Genomic DNA, 15,445 nt, shown 5'->3' with positions numbered 1-15,445 from the left:
CAGTCAAACGTGCAAATCCGGAAGTTGCTCCACGAGATCCACTGCTTGTTTGAAAGCTGCACGGGAAGGACAGCTCACCGGTGAAATGAATGGACCAGCGCAAAGTTGCTGGAAACAAACTAATCTACACAATAAAAGGTACGCTGCGTTTTTAGGTCTAAACTATGTCTTGATGACTGCCAAGTCTTGATGACCTCTCTGGCACAGAAAATTAACTTTCAAAAATGTGGAATCTCATTCCTTCCGATTTTAATTGTTGGAGATTTTTTTTTTAATTCCATTTTTAGTCTTTTACTTTTTATTTCTGTCTCTTTTATCTCTGCCTTTTAATTCAATATTTCTTACCCTCTGATTATTTTGCTTTCTCTAACTGATTTTACATTGAATTAATTGTTGTAGCTTTCACTTCCTGGCTGTGTCTGCGCGGCTTGTCAAGGATGCTTCAATCTGATTGGTTGCAGGGAACAGAGAGATCCTTTCCCCGCTCACACAGCTCAGAGATGCCCGCGAGAGGGCGCTGTACATTCTGCAGCTCACCATTAGAGGAAGTTCCCGTACTAAAATTTGTGGATTGTTTGTGGGCAAGTTTAAATCTAACGAGCGGCGTTTGTTCCCCACTCAGAGAAAATTCCGGGCCATAGACTAAGGCTGACACACTACCTATAGGACACACTAAATAAAGAGACTCACACACTACCCATAGAACACAGTAAACAGACAGACTCAAACACTACCCATAGGACACGCTAAATAAAGAGACTCACACACTACCCATAGAACACACTAAATAAAGAGACTCACACACTACCCATAGAACACAGTAAACAGAGAGACTCACACACTACCCATAGGACACACTAAATAAAGAGACTCACACACTACCCATATAGCGCACTAAACAGAGACTCACATACTACCCATAGAGCACACTAAATAAGGAGACTCACACAATCCATACAGCGCACTAAACAGAGAGACTCACACACTACCCATAGAACACAGTAAACAGAGAGACTCACACACTACCCATAGAACACAGTAAACAGAGAGACTCACACACTACCCATAGAACACAGTAAACAGAGAGACTCACACACTACCCATAGAACACAGTAAACAGAGAGACTCACACACTACCCATAGAACATAGTAAACAGAGAGACTCACACACTACCCATAGAACACAGTAAACAGAGAGACTCACACACTACCCATAGAACACAGTAAACAGAGAGACTCACACACTACCCATAGAACACAGTAAACAGAGAGACTCACACACTACTCATAGAACATAGTAAACAGAGAGACTCACACATTACCCATAGAACACACTAAATAAAGAGACTCACACACTACCCATACAGCGCACTAAACAGAGGGACTCACACACTACCCATAGAGCACACTAAACAGAGAGACTCACACACTACCCATACAGCGCACTAAACAGAGGGACTCACACACTACCCATAGAGCACACTAAACAGAGAGACTCACACACTACCCATACAGCGCACTAAACAGAGGGACTCACACACTACCCATAGAGCACACTAAACAGAGAGACTCACACACTACCCATACAGCGCACTAAACAGAGGGACTCACACACTACCCATAGAGCACACTAAATAAGGAGACTCACACACTACCCATACAGCGCACTAAACAGAGAGACTCACACACTACCCATAGAACACATTGTACGAAGAGACACACGCTACCCATAGAACACATTGTACGAAGAGACACATGCTACCCATAGAACACATTGTACGAAGAGACACACGCTACCCATAGAACACATTGTACAAAGAGACACACACTACCCATAGAACACATTGTACGAAGAGACACACGCTACCCATAGAACACATTGTACGAAGAGACACACGCTACCCATGGACCACACTGTACAGAGAGATGCATAACCCATACACCACACACAACTTATATATCATACAAACACAGAATATTTTACCACATGTGGCTATTGAGGCAGAAATTTTACCAGCACTTAAAAGGAAATGGATGATTATTTGAGAAGTAAGATCTTAAAAGGAGATGGGGAAAGGTTAGGAAATTGAATTAGAGTAGATAGCTCCAGTTGAAGAGCTAGCACCAGCACAAGTGCAATGGGTCGAATGGCCTGTGCTATAATTTCTGTTATTCTATGAGACACAAAAAACTTTTAAATACACTGAGCAGATACCCTTACAGTTAAAGAGAAGTTATCTGCTGTTCTGTGTCCAGGTGACTTTAGATAGCATTGTGCAACTTTGCTTCTTCTGATTTTGAGCTTTTTCCCAGTATATCCAAGAGAAAATCCTGTAACTGCACACTTGGGTAATATGATTGAATTGGCTCCATTTTTGGGATGTGTGGCTTAATTGGTTGGGTGCTTGGGATGTGTGACTGGATTGGCTCAGTTTTGGGTTGTGCTACTTGATTGGATTGTTAATGGAGTGTGATGTCGCTACCCATATGTTTATGGGTAATTCAAGACTTTAAAAGGCCCAAAATCACAGCGGTAACTTTTTTTTCTAGGTATACAAGATGTTGCCTAAACCCACCAGGAAGCGTCTGGCCCTGTTGATTAACAACATTGAGTTTGAGAATCCTAATATGATACGGCAAGGTGCAGAGGTGGACGAAGAACAAATGCAGAAACTGCTGAATGGCTTTGGATACCAAGTGGAAAAGCACAATAATTTATCAGCAGAGGTAAAGCTCTTGGTTTATGTCTGGAACGTTCTTTGCAACTCACAGTTTACAGTAAATCTCCCTCTGTATTTGGCTTAACTGCATTCCCCAAAGTACTTACTTTCCTTCCCTCGAAGTCTCCCCCTTTATGTCAGAAAAGCCCATTTCAGTTGTGCTGTGTTAGACCGGTGAATTGTATTATCTGTTCAGGTGGATTTGATGCCATTACCTGCTCAGGATTAATTATTTTATTTGTTCCCTTGCATTGTGTTGAGTTACATTATGGTTTAGAGCATCGTGAGAAGAACCAGTAAGAGTCTGTTAATAAACCCTTCTATGCACCGCAGAATAAATATAGGCCCCTAAATGAGTAAATTGCTCCACAGAATCCATACTATCATACTAGTTCCGCTCCAGATAGTAAAGACTCTGCAAACCCACAATCTGGTGCTCTTGAGCAAAGACATTTAATGCCATACAGCAAAAATTATTCAGTCACAGTTAGTGATATAATACTAAACTCCACAAACCAAATATAATGGCAAATTTTATCTGCAGCCAAATATGCCATTGGAAAGACCAAGACCTGCCAGCAGATTCACCTGTTGATAATGTATTTCGTGGGAGGAGGGTGACAGAGCCAACAAGCATGGACCTCAGTTTGCAAGGACACTGATGCCAATTATAAGAACATAAGAAATAGGAGCAGGAATAGGCCATATGGTCCTTCGAGCCTCCTCCGCCATTCAATAAGATCATGGCTGATCTTCTACCTCAACGCCACTTTCCCGACCTATCCCCATATCCCTTCATTTCCTCAGTGTCCAAAAATCTATCGATCTCAATCTTGAATATACTCAATGACTGAGCAGCCACAACCCTCTGGGATGGAGAATTCCAAAGATCGAAGATATTTTCCCTTATCGCGGTCCTAAATGGCCAACCTCTTATCTTGAGACTATGACCCCTAGTCTCCTGCCAGGAGAAACAGCCTCTCAGCATCGATCCTGTCAAGCCCACAAAGAATTTTATATGTTTCAGTGAGATCACCTCTCATTCTTCTAAACTCCAGAGAATATAGGCCCATTCTACTCAATCTCTCCTCATAGGGCAACCCTCTCATTCCAGGTAACAATCTTGTAGCCTTCATTGCACCCCCAACTAAGGCAAGTTTATCCTTCCTTAGGTAAGGAGACAAAAACTGTACACAATATTCCAGGTGTGGTCTCACCAGAGCCCTATATAATTGCAGCAAGACCTCCTTACTCTTATACTCCAACCCGCTTGTAATAAAGATTAACATACCATTTGCCTTCCTAATTGCTTGCTGTACCTGCATGTTAACTTTCTGTGATTCTTGTACAAAGACACCCAAATCCCTCTGAATACCAGCATTTCTTAGGCCTACATGGCATGATCAGAATTTGTGGAGTAGTAGAGGGGGCTGGAATCTGTGGATTTTGTATGAAGTGTGGTATCTCCAGAGTACGATTTTGAGCAGCATGTAGACCATAACTTAGATTTAAGGTGATTGGCATGAGGAAATACTTTTTTTTACACAGTGAGTGGTTAAGATCTGGAATGCAATGCCTGAGGGGGTAGTGGAGGCAGATTCAATCGTGGCTTTCAAAGGGGAATTGGATAAGCACTTGAAGGGAAAAAATTTGCAGGGCTAAGGGGAAAGGGCGGTGGAGTGGGACCAGCTGGATTGTTCTTGCAGAGAGCCGACACAGACTCGACGGGTTGAATGGCCTCCTTCCGTGCTGTAACCGTTCTGATTCTATGAATTGACAAGGAGTTTGTAGAATTCACTCAGAATCTCCCACCCAACAGTAAATTATAGTATAGCTAACAGACATTTATCTCCCCGAACTCTCCAGCCCCTCCATCTGGCAGTGAAGATACAAAGGGCTTAGTGCATATGTTATGACAGCGCTATAAAGGTTCCACATTCTCAAGTATTATCAGTTATATTATGCTTTTTGAACTTAGACCCACAGAGAATATTCATAAAATGTTACAGCCTAAAATTTATATCACAAGAAGCTTCGTACATAACCTCTACGTCAGTGACTGGCTACTTAAAGCCTCTTTCCGAGGTGATCTGGGGCCTTACACAGACCTGGTGCTCCTAGTGAACACTCTGTACAGTCTTCATACGTGTTACAGATAAGTTCCATGACAGGAGATAGAAATATGGTTTAAATTTACCTGAGACAAATGGAACTGATAGCTGCAGCCATATTTGTAATACTAGACATAATGCAGTTATCATTAAACTTCAGCAGCCCAGTCTGCTGACAGTTATTATTCAGTTGATTTCCCTTAAACTAGCCTATTTTCAGTAGAAGAATACATATGATGGGTGAATTGAGACCCTATCCTAAAGAGCATGTGGCTGTACCTTTCTCCACTATGTTAACTAATGGGTTGCTATACAGCTTGCATTTATATAGCACCTTTCACAACCTCAGGATGTCCCAAAGAGCTTTATAGCCATTGAAGTATGTTCTTATACACTAAGGAGATCAAGGGATATGGGGTTAGGGCAGGAAAGTGGAGTTGAGGTAGAAGATCACCATAATCTTACTGAATGGTGGAGCAGGCTTGAGGGGCTATATGGCCTACTCCCGCTCCTATTTCTTAAGTTCTTATGAAATACTTTTGAACTGTAGTCACTGTTGTAATGTAGGAAACATGGCAGCCAATTTGCACACAGCAAGATTCCATAAACAGCAATGAGATAATGATCTGTTTTAGTGTTGTTGGTTGCAGGATAAATATTGGCCAGGGCACTGGAGAGAACTCCCCTTCTCTTTGAAATAGTGCCATGGAATCTTTTACATCCACCTGAGAGGGTAGATAGTATTTAGCATCTCATCTGAAAGCCGGCACCTCTAACAGTGCAGCATTCCCTCAGTACTGCGCTGGAGTGTCAGGCTGAAGTCTCTGGAGTGGGACTTGAACCTGCAACCTTCTGACTCAGAGGCGAGAGTGCTACCACTGAGCCACGGCTGACACCATAGACAGAGGAACATCCTGTAATTTTCAGACTTTGGGGAACTGAACACTCAATACACTCGGTGCGTAAACCTTTGCTGCATAATCTTGTACCTTCCAGTAGACTTTTTGACTGTAATAGGCAGTGAAAAACTACACTACATGGAACCGTGTTGCCTGGATACAGAGCAATTATGATCCATGCCATAGACTCACTTTTGGCACACGATATAGAATCAGGTTACGCCTGCACTTTCTCTACCGAAAGTCTTGATGGAGTTCCGTGTGATGCAAGAGTTTACGGTAAAGTTAGTGCTCTGTAATAGTCGTATTTATTATTTGAATGGGTCCTCAGATGTTCGGTAACTCATACAGCCTTAGTTAATATCACATTTATTTTAGAACCATAGAAAGGTTACAGCATGGAACGAGGCCATTCGGCCCATCGAGTCCGTGCCGGCTCTATGCAAGAGCAATCCAGCTAGTCCCACTCCCCCACCCTATCCTCATAGCCCTGCAAATTTTTTCCTTTCAAGTACTTATCCAGTTCCCTTTTGAAAGCCACAATTGAATCTGCCTCCACCACCCCTCTTAGCAGGGCATTCCAGATCCTAACCACTCGTTATGTAAAAAGTTTTTCCTCATGTAACTTTTGGTTCTTTTGCCAATCTCCTTAAGTCTCTGGTCCTTGACCCTTCTGCCAATGGGAACAGTTTCTCTCTATTCTGTCTAGACCCTTCGTGATTTTGAATACCTCTATCAAATCTCCTCTCAATCTTCTCTGTTCCAAGGAGAACAACCCCAGCTTTTCCAGTCTATCCACATAACTAAAGTCCCTCATCCCTGGAATCATTCTAGTAAATCTCTTTTGCACCCTCTCTAAAGCCTTCACATCTTTCCTAAAGTGCAGTGGCCAGAACCGGACACAATACTCCAGTTGTGGTCGAACCAGTGTTTTATAAAGGTTCATCATGACTTCCTTGCTTTTGTACTCTATGCCTCTATTTATAAATGATGTGGAGATGCCAGTGATGGACTGGGGTGGACAAATGTAAGGAATCATACAACACCAGGTTTTTATCCAACAGTTTTATTTGAAAATCACAAGCTTTCAGAGGCTTTCTCCTTCGTCCAACCTGACGAAGGAGAAAGCCTCCGAAAGCTTGTGATTTTCAAATAAAACTGTTGGACTATAACCTGATGTTATAAGATTCCTTACATCTGTTTATAAAGCCCAGGATCTTGTATGCTTTTTTAAACCACTTTCTCAACCTGCCCTGCAACCTTCAAGGATTTGTGCACATATGCCCCCAGATCTCTCTGTTCCTGTACCCCTTTTAGACTTGTGCCCTCTAGTTTATATTGCCTCTCCTCGTTCTTCCTACTGAAATGTGTCATTTCGCATTTTTCTGCGTTAAATTTCATCTGCCATGTGTCCGCCCGTTCCACCAGCCTGTCTGTATCCTCTTGAAGTCTATCACTATCCTCCTTACTGTGCACTTCCAAGTTTCGTGCCATTTGCAAATTTTGAAATTGTGCCCTGTACACCCAAGTCCAAGTCATTAATAAATTTCAAGAAAAGCAGTACCGACCCCTGGGGAACCCCTTTTAAATGAAGAATGTGTTTTTATTATAAATAGGACCCAGTGGGTTTCAGAATGCACAGTCCTGTTCAAAAAGTATTGATGTACCATAAATGGATTGATTGTGTTTCAGGGGATGGAGAAAGCACTGACTGCATTTTCAGATCGAGAGGAACACATGCAGTCTGACAGCACCTTTGTGGTTCTCATGTCCCATGGGCTCCGAGATAAAATCTGTGGCAAACATCACAGTAAGAACAGGGAAGATACTTTTCACATCGACAAGATCTTTAACATTTTAAATAACAAGAATTGCAAAGGACTGAGAGGAAAACCCAAAGTCGTCATCATCCAGGCCTGTCGCGGAGGTGAGTGTCACTCTAAGACTCGTTATACGATCTGCCTAGACACTCTGTGCGTTAAAGGGACTGGCAGAGATGGTGTATACAATAGAGAATAGCAGCTCCTATGTATAGTATGAGAATAGCAGCCCCTAAATATGTTATAGAGAATAGCAGCCCCTCTATACATTAAAGAACGAAGCAACTCCTGTGTATTAGAGTAGTCTCTCCTGTGTACATTATAGGATTAGCAGATCCTATGTATATCATATTGTAGGGAATATATATATATTGTAGGGAATAGCAGACCCTATGTATATTCTAGAGAATAACTGCCCCTGTATTTATTATAGAGTGTAGCAGCTCCTGTGTATATTATAGAATAGCAATTCCTATATATGTTACAGGCAATAACAGACCCTGTGTATATTCTAGAGAATAACAGCTACTGAGGATATTATGGACAATAATGGCTCCCATATATATTAACTTCCACTCACTGATACTAGATGTTTTGTTGAGAAATTCTATATCCTTGGATTTGTTGAAATTGTCAGTGAATGACAGAATAAAGTTTAATTTCAGATTTTCATGAGATCCAGAGATAAGCTTGAAATCCTGTTGCTTAATTATTTTCCAGACCAGATAACAATCACAGAACTGATCTCCAAGGCCGCAAGTGATTCCCATTTATGGCAGTGTCAATTTTGCATTGACTGTCGATTAGAATTTCATCGCTATTATCTACCGTTTAACATTTTTCAAAACTGTTGCTCACATTGCAAATAATCCACTTTCCGTCTTCATACTGAAGGTTACATCAATTAGACAATTACATCATTTGGGCAAGAAGGTGGCAGATGGAGTATAATGTGGGGAAATGTGAGGTTATTCACTTTGCTAGGAAGAATAGAGAAACAGAATATTTTTTAAATGGTGAGAAATTATTAAATGTTGGTGTTCGGAGGGATTTGGGTGTCCTTGTACACGAAACATGGAAAGTTAACATGCATGTACAGCAAGCAATTAGGAAGGCAAATAGTGAGTTGGCCTTTATTGCAAGAGGGTTGGAGTACAAGAGTAAGGAAATCTTGCTGCAATTGTATAGGGCTTTCGTGAGACCTCACCTGGAGTACTATGTACAGTTTTGGTCTCCTTGCCTAAGGAAGGATATACTTGCCTCAGAGGCGGTGCAACAAAGATTCACTAGATTGATTCCTGGGATGAGAGTGTTGTCCTATGAGGAGAGATTAAGTAGAATAGGCCTATACTCTCTGGAGTTTAGAAGAATGAGAGGTGATCTCATTGAAAAAATATGATTCTGAGAGGGCTTGACAGGGTAGATGCTGTGAGGCTGTTTACCCTGGCAGGAGAGTCTAGAACTAGGGATCATAGACTCAGGATAAGGGGTCGGCCATTTAGGACTGAGATCAGGAGAAATTTCTTCACTCAGAGGATTGTGAATCTTTGGAATTCTCTACCCCAGAGGGCTGTGGATGCTCAGCCATTGAGTATATTCAAGACTAAGATCGATGGATAGTTGGACACTAAGGGAATCAAGGGATATGGGAATTAGGCAGAAAAGTGGAGTTGAGGTCGAAGATCAGCCATTATCTTATTGAATGGTGGAGCAGGCCCGAGGGGCCATATGGCCTACTCCTGCTCCTATTTTTTATGTTCTTATTAGACAAAGACTAAGAAAGGTAGTCAATCGATGATGTTATCACAAGGGGATTGCTTGTGATCTGGTGACTTTATGTAAACAACTTAACTGAGAGGACGAATAACAATGCCAGTCAGTCATAAATTGTGTGCTGTGCAATTGCAGTGGGTTAACGTCCCTCAATAATTTGTGCTGCTTCTTTGCAGAGAACCTTGGCCATACCTATGTCAGTGACTCTGCAGCTCCTGAGCCCCAGACTGATTATGAAGAAGAGGGTCCTTTTTATCAAGTACACAAAGAAAGTGATTTCATCTGTTTCTACTCCACCACCCCAGGTAACTGCGCAGCTCAGACTAGCATGAACAAGCTCCTTCTCAACAGCATAGCCAACCGCTCATTTCAGGCAATAGTCTAATGTGGTGCAGTCGTTAAGAGAGTCAACAGAAACCTGAGATAGGCGGCGGGAATCTGAGAGAAATTATAGGGACCTGAGAAATTAGTTCTGCCCAAGGGCTGAGACTTGCTCATGTCCATTTGTGATATGTCTCAATTTACAGCAGTTTTCAAGGGTGAAAGGGGTCTGTTACACAGAGAGAAAAGGAAGAGAGAAGGCCCATACAGACATGCTGGAGCCATGGTAATGCATGGGATGCAGCTGTTTATCATTGATTATAATATTAAATTGATAGCCTCGGAGTTTTGTTTAATTGTTTTTAGAGATCAGAAAGAAATTTCAAACATTTTTACTCCTCCTTAAGGGAAAGTATATGACATTGCAAATTGTGTTAGGTGTATCAGAAGGACCAGGCTGGATGGGCTTTTCTCATTTAACACTATTGGATGTTCTTATGGCAGGGGTTGTGAATATACCAGTCTGGCAACAAACAAAATAATTTTATATCTGCAGGATCGACAGGCTCCCCCGTAATGTGAACGGTATGTACGAGGCGGCACGATTCAGGGACCTGTAGAATGAGGTGGCTGCTTTCCCTCTTGTGGATGACAGGCATCCTCCTTTCATTACCCACTAACACTGTCAACCTTTTGCTTTGCAGAAAATGTGTCCCTTAGACATCGTCAAATGGGAAGCATATTCATCCAGAAATTGGTCGATGTAATGCGACAATATGCATCGGAATACGATATCGAGGAGCTATTCCTCCAGGTAGGGATGTGAGAATCGCTATTGCAGGGACTGATGGAATTATTATGGGATGGGAAGTGTTCCCTCTGCCGTGCACTATTCCGTGCCCTAGAAGGTGGACAGATACCTGCTTCAAGGGCTGTGCCAATGCTGTCTAATCACCTGCCAGGAGTTAGATAAGAGTGGAGGTGACTTGTTCTCTAGTTTCCTCTTCCTTATAGGATATGCCTGGACTCACCTCAGCACCCCTCACCCCACTCCCCCACCACCACCGGCAGCATTGCAGAGACTGGGAGATCACTTTGGGGAGAAAAACAGATGTGAACCTACAACCCACCACTCGCTGCTGCCACATGTTCCCTGCACAGCCCATATTGAACACCAGCCAAAGATATTGTATGCAGATACAGTGTTCAAACCTACACTATCTGCAGAATCCGATATTCAAACCTGATTTCCCCCCCCCCCCCCCCAAACCTGAATCTATTAACCCTGCCCAAAATCCAAAACACTGAGTTCTTAATGCTGGAAGTAGCTGATTAATAATTAAATGGCCCTGCTTACTGTGAGGCATCACATGGCTTTAAGAGGTAATAAAAGTTAGTATTTAACTTTTTAAGTTGTTTCTGTGTTCTGTAGATGAATAACTGTGATCCGGGGTGGACTGGCTATGTGGGAAATCAGGAGATTTCCTGAGTGCCCCCCAGCAATAGTTCCATATCGCTGTATTATCGGCACCCTCCCTTTTTCATTGCAAATCCTGAATAACCCAGCACCCTTACATAGTAACTAGTCTGCCCCTGACTGCGAGGCTGTCTATTGTTTGTCTTACTATAGCTGTGTGTTATATGGAATTTTACTACAACAAAACAGTTCTGGAGTGAGTGATAGCTTCAGTGAAACAAGTGGATAACTGCCGCTATAAGGCACAAGAATTGTCCATGACATCACATGATCATAATGGCTTATGACATTCTAAAAACGACTAACTACCCTAAGTGTTCAAAATATTTTTTTTAAATGGAAATTTGTTCATAAATGTTCATGTGTGGGAGGTACAACACACAGCAGTGTATCATGGAATCCCTCACGTGTGGTCATCCTCCCGGGAATTAAAAATGTGGTTTCATTCTCATTCTACATCCACCTTTAGCTTTACACTAATGAATAGTGCAACATTTAAACAGCAATATTACTGTGGAGTGAGAGTGAGCAAGAGGAGAAGTGTAGGGAGTGGGAGAGCATGAAGAAGAGAATGGGAATATAAGAATGGAGATGTGTGAGCAATCAGGAATAGGATAATAAAAAATGGGAGATTGTGGGAAATGTGGAACAGAGTTATGATAAGGAATGGGGAATGGGGACAATGTTGTGGGGCCATGTTGAGCTGTGGGGAAGCCCAGCTTGTGTTATGGTGCAGTGTTTAGCTACAGGGAAGTCCGACTCATGTTGAGTGCAGTGTTAAGCTGTTGGGAAGCCCAGTTTGTGTTCTAGTTCCTTTGGATAAAATGGGCGCCATCACCAGGTTGGCTGGCTCTGTTAGGAACTGTTGCTGTAAATCCCAGCTAGTAATCTGGAAATGTGCGGCTTTTCCCCTTTCAGGTCCAACAGTCATTCCAGGACTTTGCCAGACAGCTGCCCATGAAGGAGAGAGGCACATTGATGAAGAAGTTTTACCTGTTTCCTGGCATTTGACACTTCAGTTCCCAGAGGCGAACCTCAGTACCTGACCTCAAATCCAGCAGCAGAGTTACAGAGAGCTCCCAGAAATCAAAGTTCCTTTCAGATCATTCACTTCCACAGCAGAACATTCAGTACATTTGGAGAATTCTTTTTTACAGCATTCCTTGGTGGGGTGGGGTGGGGTGGGGGAGAGGAGCAGGCAGGTTATACTTTTCCAAACAAGCTGAAAATTATAAATGGCCTCTAGGGATACTGAATGCCAGTTTGCTTCTGATCCGAATTAGATTTACTTCTTGTGCGCTATGGCACCTCTAAATTAATTAGTGCTTTTATTTGCTTTGATAGAGCATTACTGTATTATTTCACAAAGTCTCAAACAGGGTAAGAGTCGGCCACAGTGGATCAGTGCATTGACATTCTGTGTGATTCCCTGTCGTATACATCATTGCCCAGGCTATCAAACCTGTTGCTCTACTCAACAGACAGAGAAAATCTATTTCGGAACCTGCTTTGTTCCTAAGTCCATCTAAACTCAGGAGGGCAAAGATCATCCATCCAACTTCTGCTGGCAACCTGGCTACTTAGGTGTGGCGTATCTCCTCACAGCAGGTACCTGTTCTCAGTGCCTATCTCAGTCAAAATGCACAGAATACCATAAATCTTCGAGTGCAGTACACTCTTCTCTGCCAAGAAACATTCCAAAAGTTGGCATATTATATATGGATACTAAAATATCTGTAAAGAAAAATTAACATTTACCTAAAATTTGCAACCTAGTGTTGAAGGTGCCTATTATACACAGGGGTGTGTTATACTCAAAAGAATTATGGAACATTGTGCTGCTATCTCCCTCAATCCTTCCTTCTATATCTCGAGGCTTTGAACACACAAGCTTGGCATCACCTGATCACTTCTTTTACCCCATCTTCTCTCCTAATCTTCAGCAACTGTTCGCCTGTGATGGTGAAGAGGAGACACCCTTTAAACGTCACTGTTTCTCCTGTTTGGCCTGGAGTTGAGACATTGCAAATGTCTTAAGGGCTAAAATTCTGCTTGCACGCACTGGTGGCATAAGGGGTACGCCAGGTGCACAGCAGGTGGAAAACCGGGTTCTTTGGGCCTGTGCCTCTTTTGCGCTGCTTTGCATCAACTCCCTGGGTTTTCTGACGGGCCTGCCCCGATGGCACAGAAGAGTTGCACCAACTTCATTAGAGCATGCGCTGGGGAATTTGGAGGCGTGTCCCTGATGGCCTGGGAATTCTGATGCGTTGCGCCCTTGGCGTGTGGACAAGGCTGTGTTCCTTTAAAAGCTGGAGCACAGCGCAGCAAACAGAATTAGCTTTAAAACTTGTTTGAGATGTGTCTTCTTCTGGCCATTTTTAGTTCCTTGGGATTTTTTCTTTAGATTGGATGTTTATTTCTTCCCGTTCATTTGCTTTCAACTTTTGCTGCTACCATTCAAGACACTTTGCCTGACTCGTTATGCTGCCTGCTCCTCCCCGCCCCCCCCCCTCCTTCGACATTAACCATCTTCTGCCACCTTTCAGCAGATTGTCCAACAGAAAATGCCCGGTTTCTAACTTTACTGCCAACATGAAATGCAGGTGCCATTTTGAGAAGCAGCACCAACCCAGGAAATGCCAACCTCTGCCTTCAGTGCATTATAGGAACAGGAGTAGGCCATTCAGTCACTTGGGCCTGCTCCGCCATTCAGTTAGATCATTGCTGTTCTGTACCTCAACTCCATTCACCTGCCTTAGCTCCATACCCTTTGCTACCTTTACCTAACAAAAGTGTATCAGTCTCAGTCTTGAAAGCTCCAATTGTCCCAGCATCCAAAGCCTTTAAGGGGTGAGAGTTCCAGGTTTCCACTACCCTTTGTGTGAAAAAGTGTTTCTTGATTTCGCTCCTAAATGACCGAGCTCTACTTTTAAGATTACATCCCCTCGTTCTTGATTCCCTCACCAGAGGAAGTAGTTTCTCTGTATCTACCAAATCGAATCCTTTTAACATTTTAAACACCTTGATCAGATCATTCCTTAATCTTCTGTACTCAAAGGACTACAAGCCAAGTTTATGCAACCTGCCTTCATGATTTAACTCTCTAAGCCCCGGTATCATTCTGGTGAATCTGCGCCGCACTCCCTCCAAGGCCAGTATATCCTTCCTGAGGCGTGATGCCCAAAACTGAACACAGTTCTCCATATGGGGTCAGACCAAGGATCTGTGCAACATGCCAATTGCAATGTGAGTTCATGACAAATATTTAACTGAGGGCACGGCAGAAAACCTGGGGAAGCCTTCTCTGCGTGCTGGCGGTGCAAAATGTGCTCACGTTAGGCAAAACGCGCCTATAGCGGAATGTTAAGCCTTTAATTCTGCAGTTCTTCAACCTCACTAGAGCTGGGCGGTCAATGCCAGATTTTGCCAGCAGAGGGTAGTCACTGCCAGACTTTGTGCCAAAGTGCGTGTGGGCACTCATGAAGTGAGGTCTGTCATTGCCCGGTTGCCGGGGTGAGTATGTGTGGCCCCAATGCCATTTGTTCTGCTCAGTGAGATTCACTCATTCTGTTGGAAATGTTTAATCCTAAATTGCTGAATCCAGCAAGTGCAGTATTATAGCATTGTCGACCCAACTGAACGTTCAAAAGCCCAGTATAGGGCTTTGGTGAGACCACACCTGGAGTACTGTGTACAGTTTTGGTCTCTTTATCTAAGGAAGGATATACTTGCCTTAGAGGCGGTGCAACAAAGATTCACTAGATTGATTCCTGGGATGAGAGGGTTGTCCTATAAGGCGAGATTGAGAAGAATGGGCCTATATTCTCTGGAGTTTAGAAAAATGAGAGGTAATCTCATTGAAACGTATAAAATTCTTACAGGGCTTGACAGGGTAGATGCGGAGATTCTGTTTCTCCTGGCTAGAGAGTCTAGAATGAGGGGTCATAGTCTCAGGATAAGTGGTGGGTGATTTAGGACTGAGAAGAGGAAACATTTCTTCACTCAGAGGGTTGTGAATCTTTGGAATTCCCTACCCCAGAGGACTGTGGATGTTCAGTCGTTGAGTATATTCATGACTGACATCAATAGATTTTTGGACTCTAAGGGAATCAAGGTATATGGGGGTCGGGCGGGAAAGTGAAGTTGAGGTCGAAGATCAGCCATGATCTGATTGAATAGCGGAGCAGACTCGAGGGGCCGTATGGCCTACTCCTGCTCCTGTTTCTTATGTTGTTATGTTTTTACATTAATTCAATCACTATTGCTGGTAGTGAAATGCTTTTTTAATGTTTCTGCTTTTTAATAAATTCAGCTATTATTACAA

General features: G+C 42.9%; 1 protein-coding gene across 2 annotated transcripts in view; it reads left to right on the top strand.

Moving 5' to 3' along the window:
• The window catches only part of LOC137344868 (caspase-1-like), a 28,736-nt gene extending 13,291 nt beyond the window's left edge, over positions 1-15,445 (top strand). For both annotated transcript variants that reach the window (XM_068008099.1, XM_068008098.1), the window contains exons 5-9: positions 2,551-2,727; positions 7,423-7,657; positions 9,500-9,628; positions 10,349-10,458; positions 12,040-15,445. In XM_068008099.1, coding sequence (XP_067864200.1) covers positions 2,551-2,727; positions 7,423-7,657; positions 9,500-9,628; positions 10,349-10,458; positions 12,040-12,132 — 744 coding nt within the window. In that variant the 3' untranslated portion in view covers positions 12,133-15,445. The remainder of the gene's footprint in view (positions 1-2,550; positions 2,728-7,422; positions 7,658-9,499; positions 9,629-10,348; positions 10,459-12,039) is intronic.

The sequence above is a fragment of the Heptranchias perlo genome, chromosome 28 (assembly GCF_035084215.1).
Source record: "Heptranchias perlo isolate sHepPer1 chromosome 28, sHepPer1.hap1, whole genome shotgun sequence".
NCBI lineage: Eukaryota > Metazoa > Chordata > Chondrichthyes > Hexanchiformes > Hexanchidae > Heptranchias > Heptranchias perlo.
The sequence above is the reverse complement of the archived record's forward strand: the minus strand, read 5'-3'. Positions and strand labels throughout refer to the sequence as shown.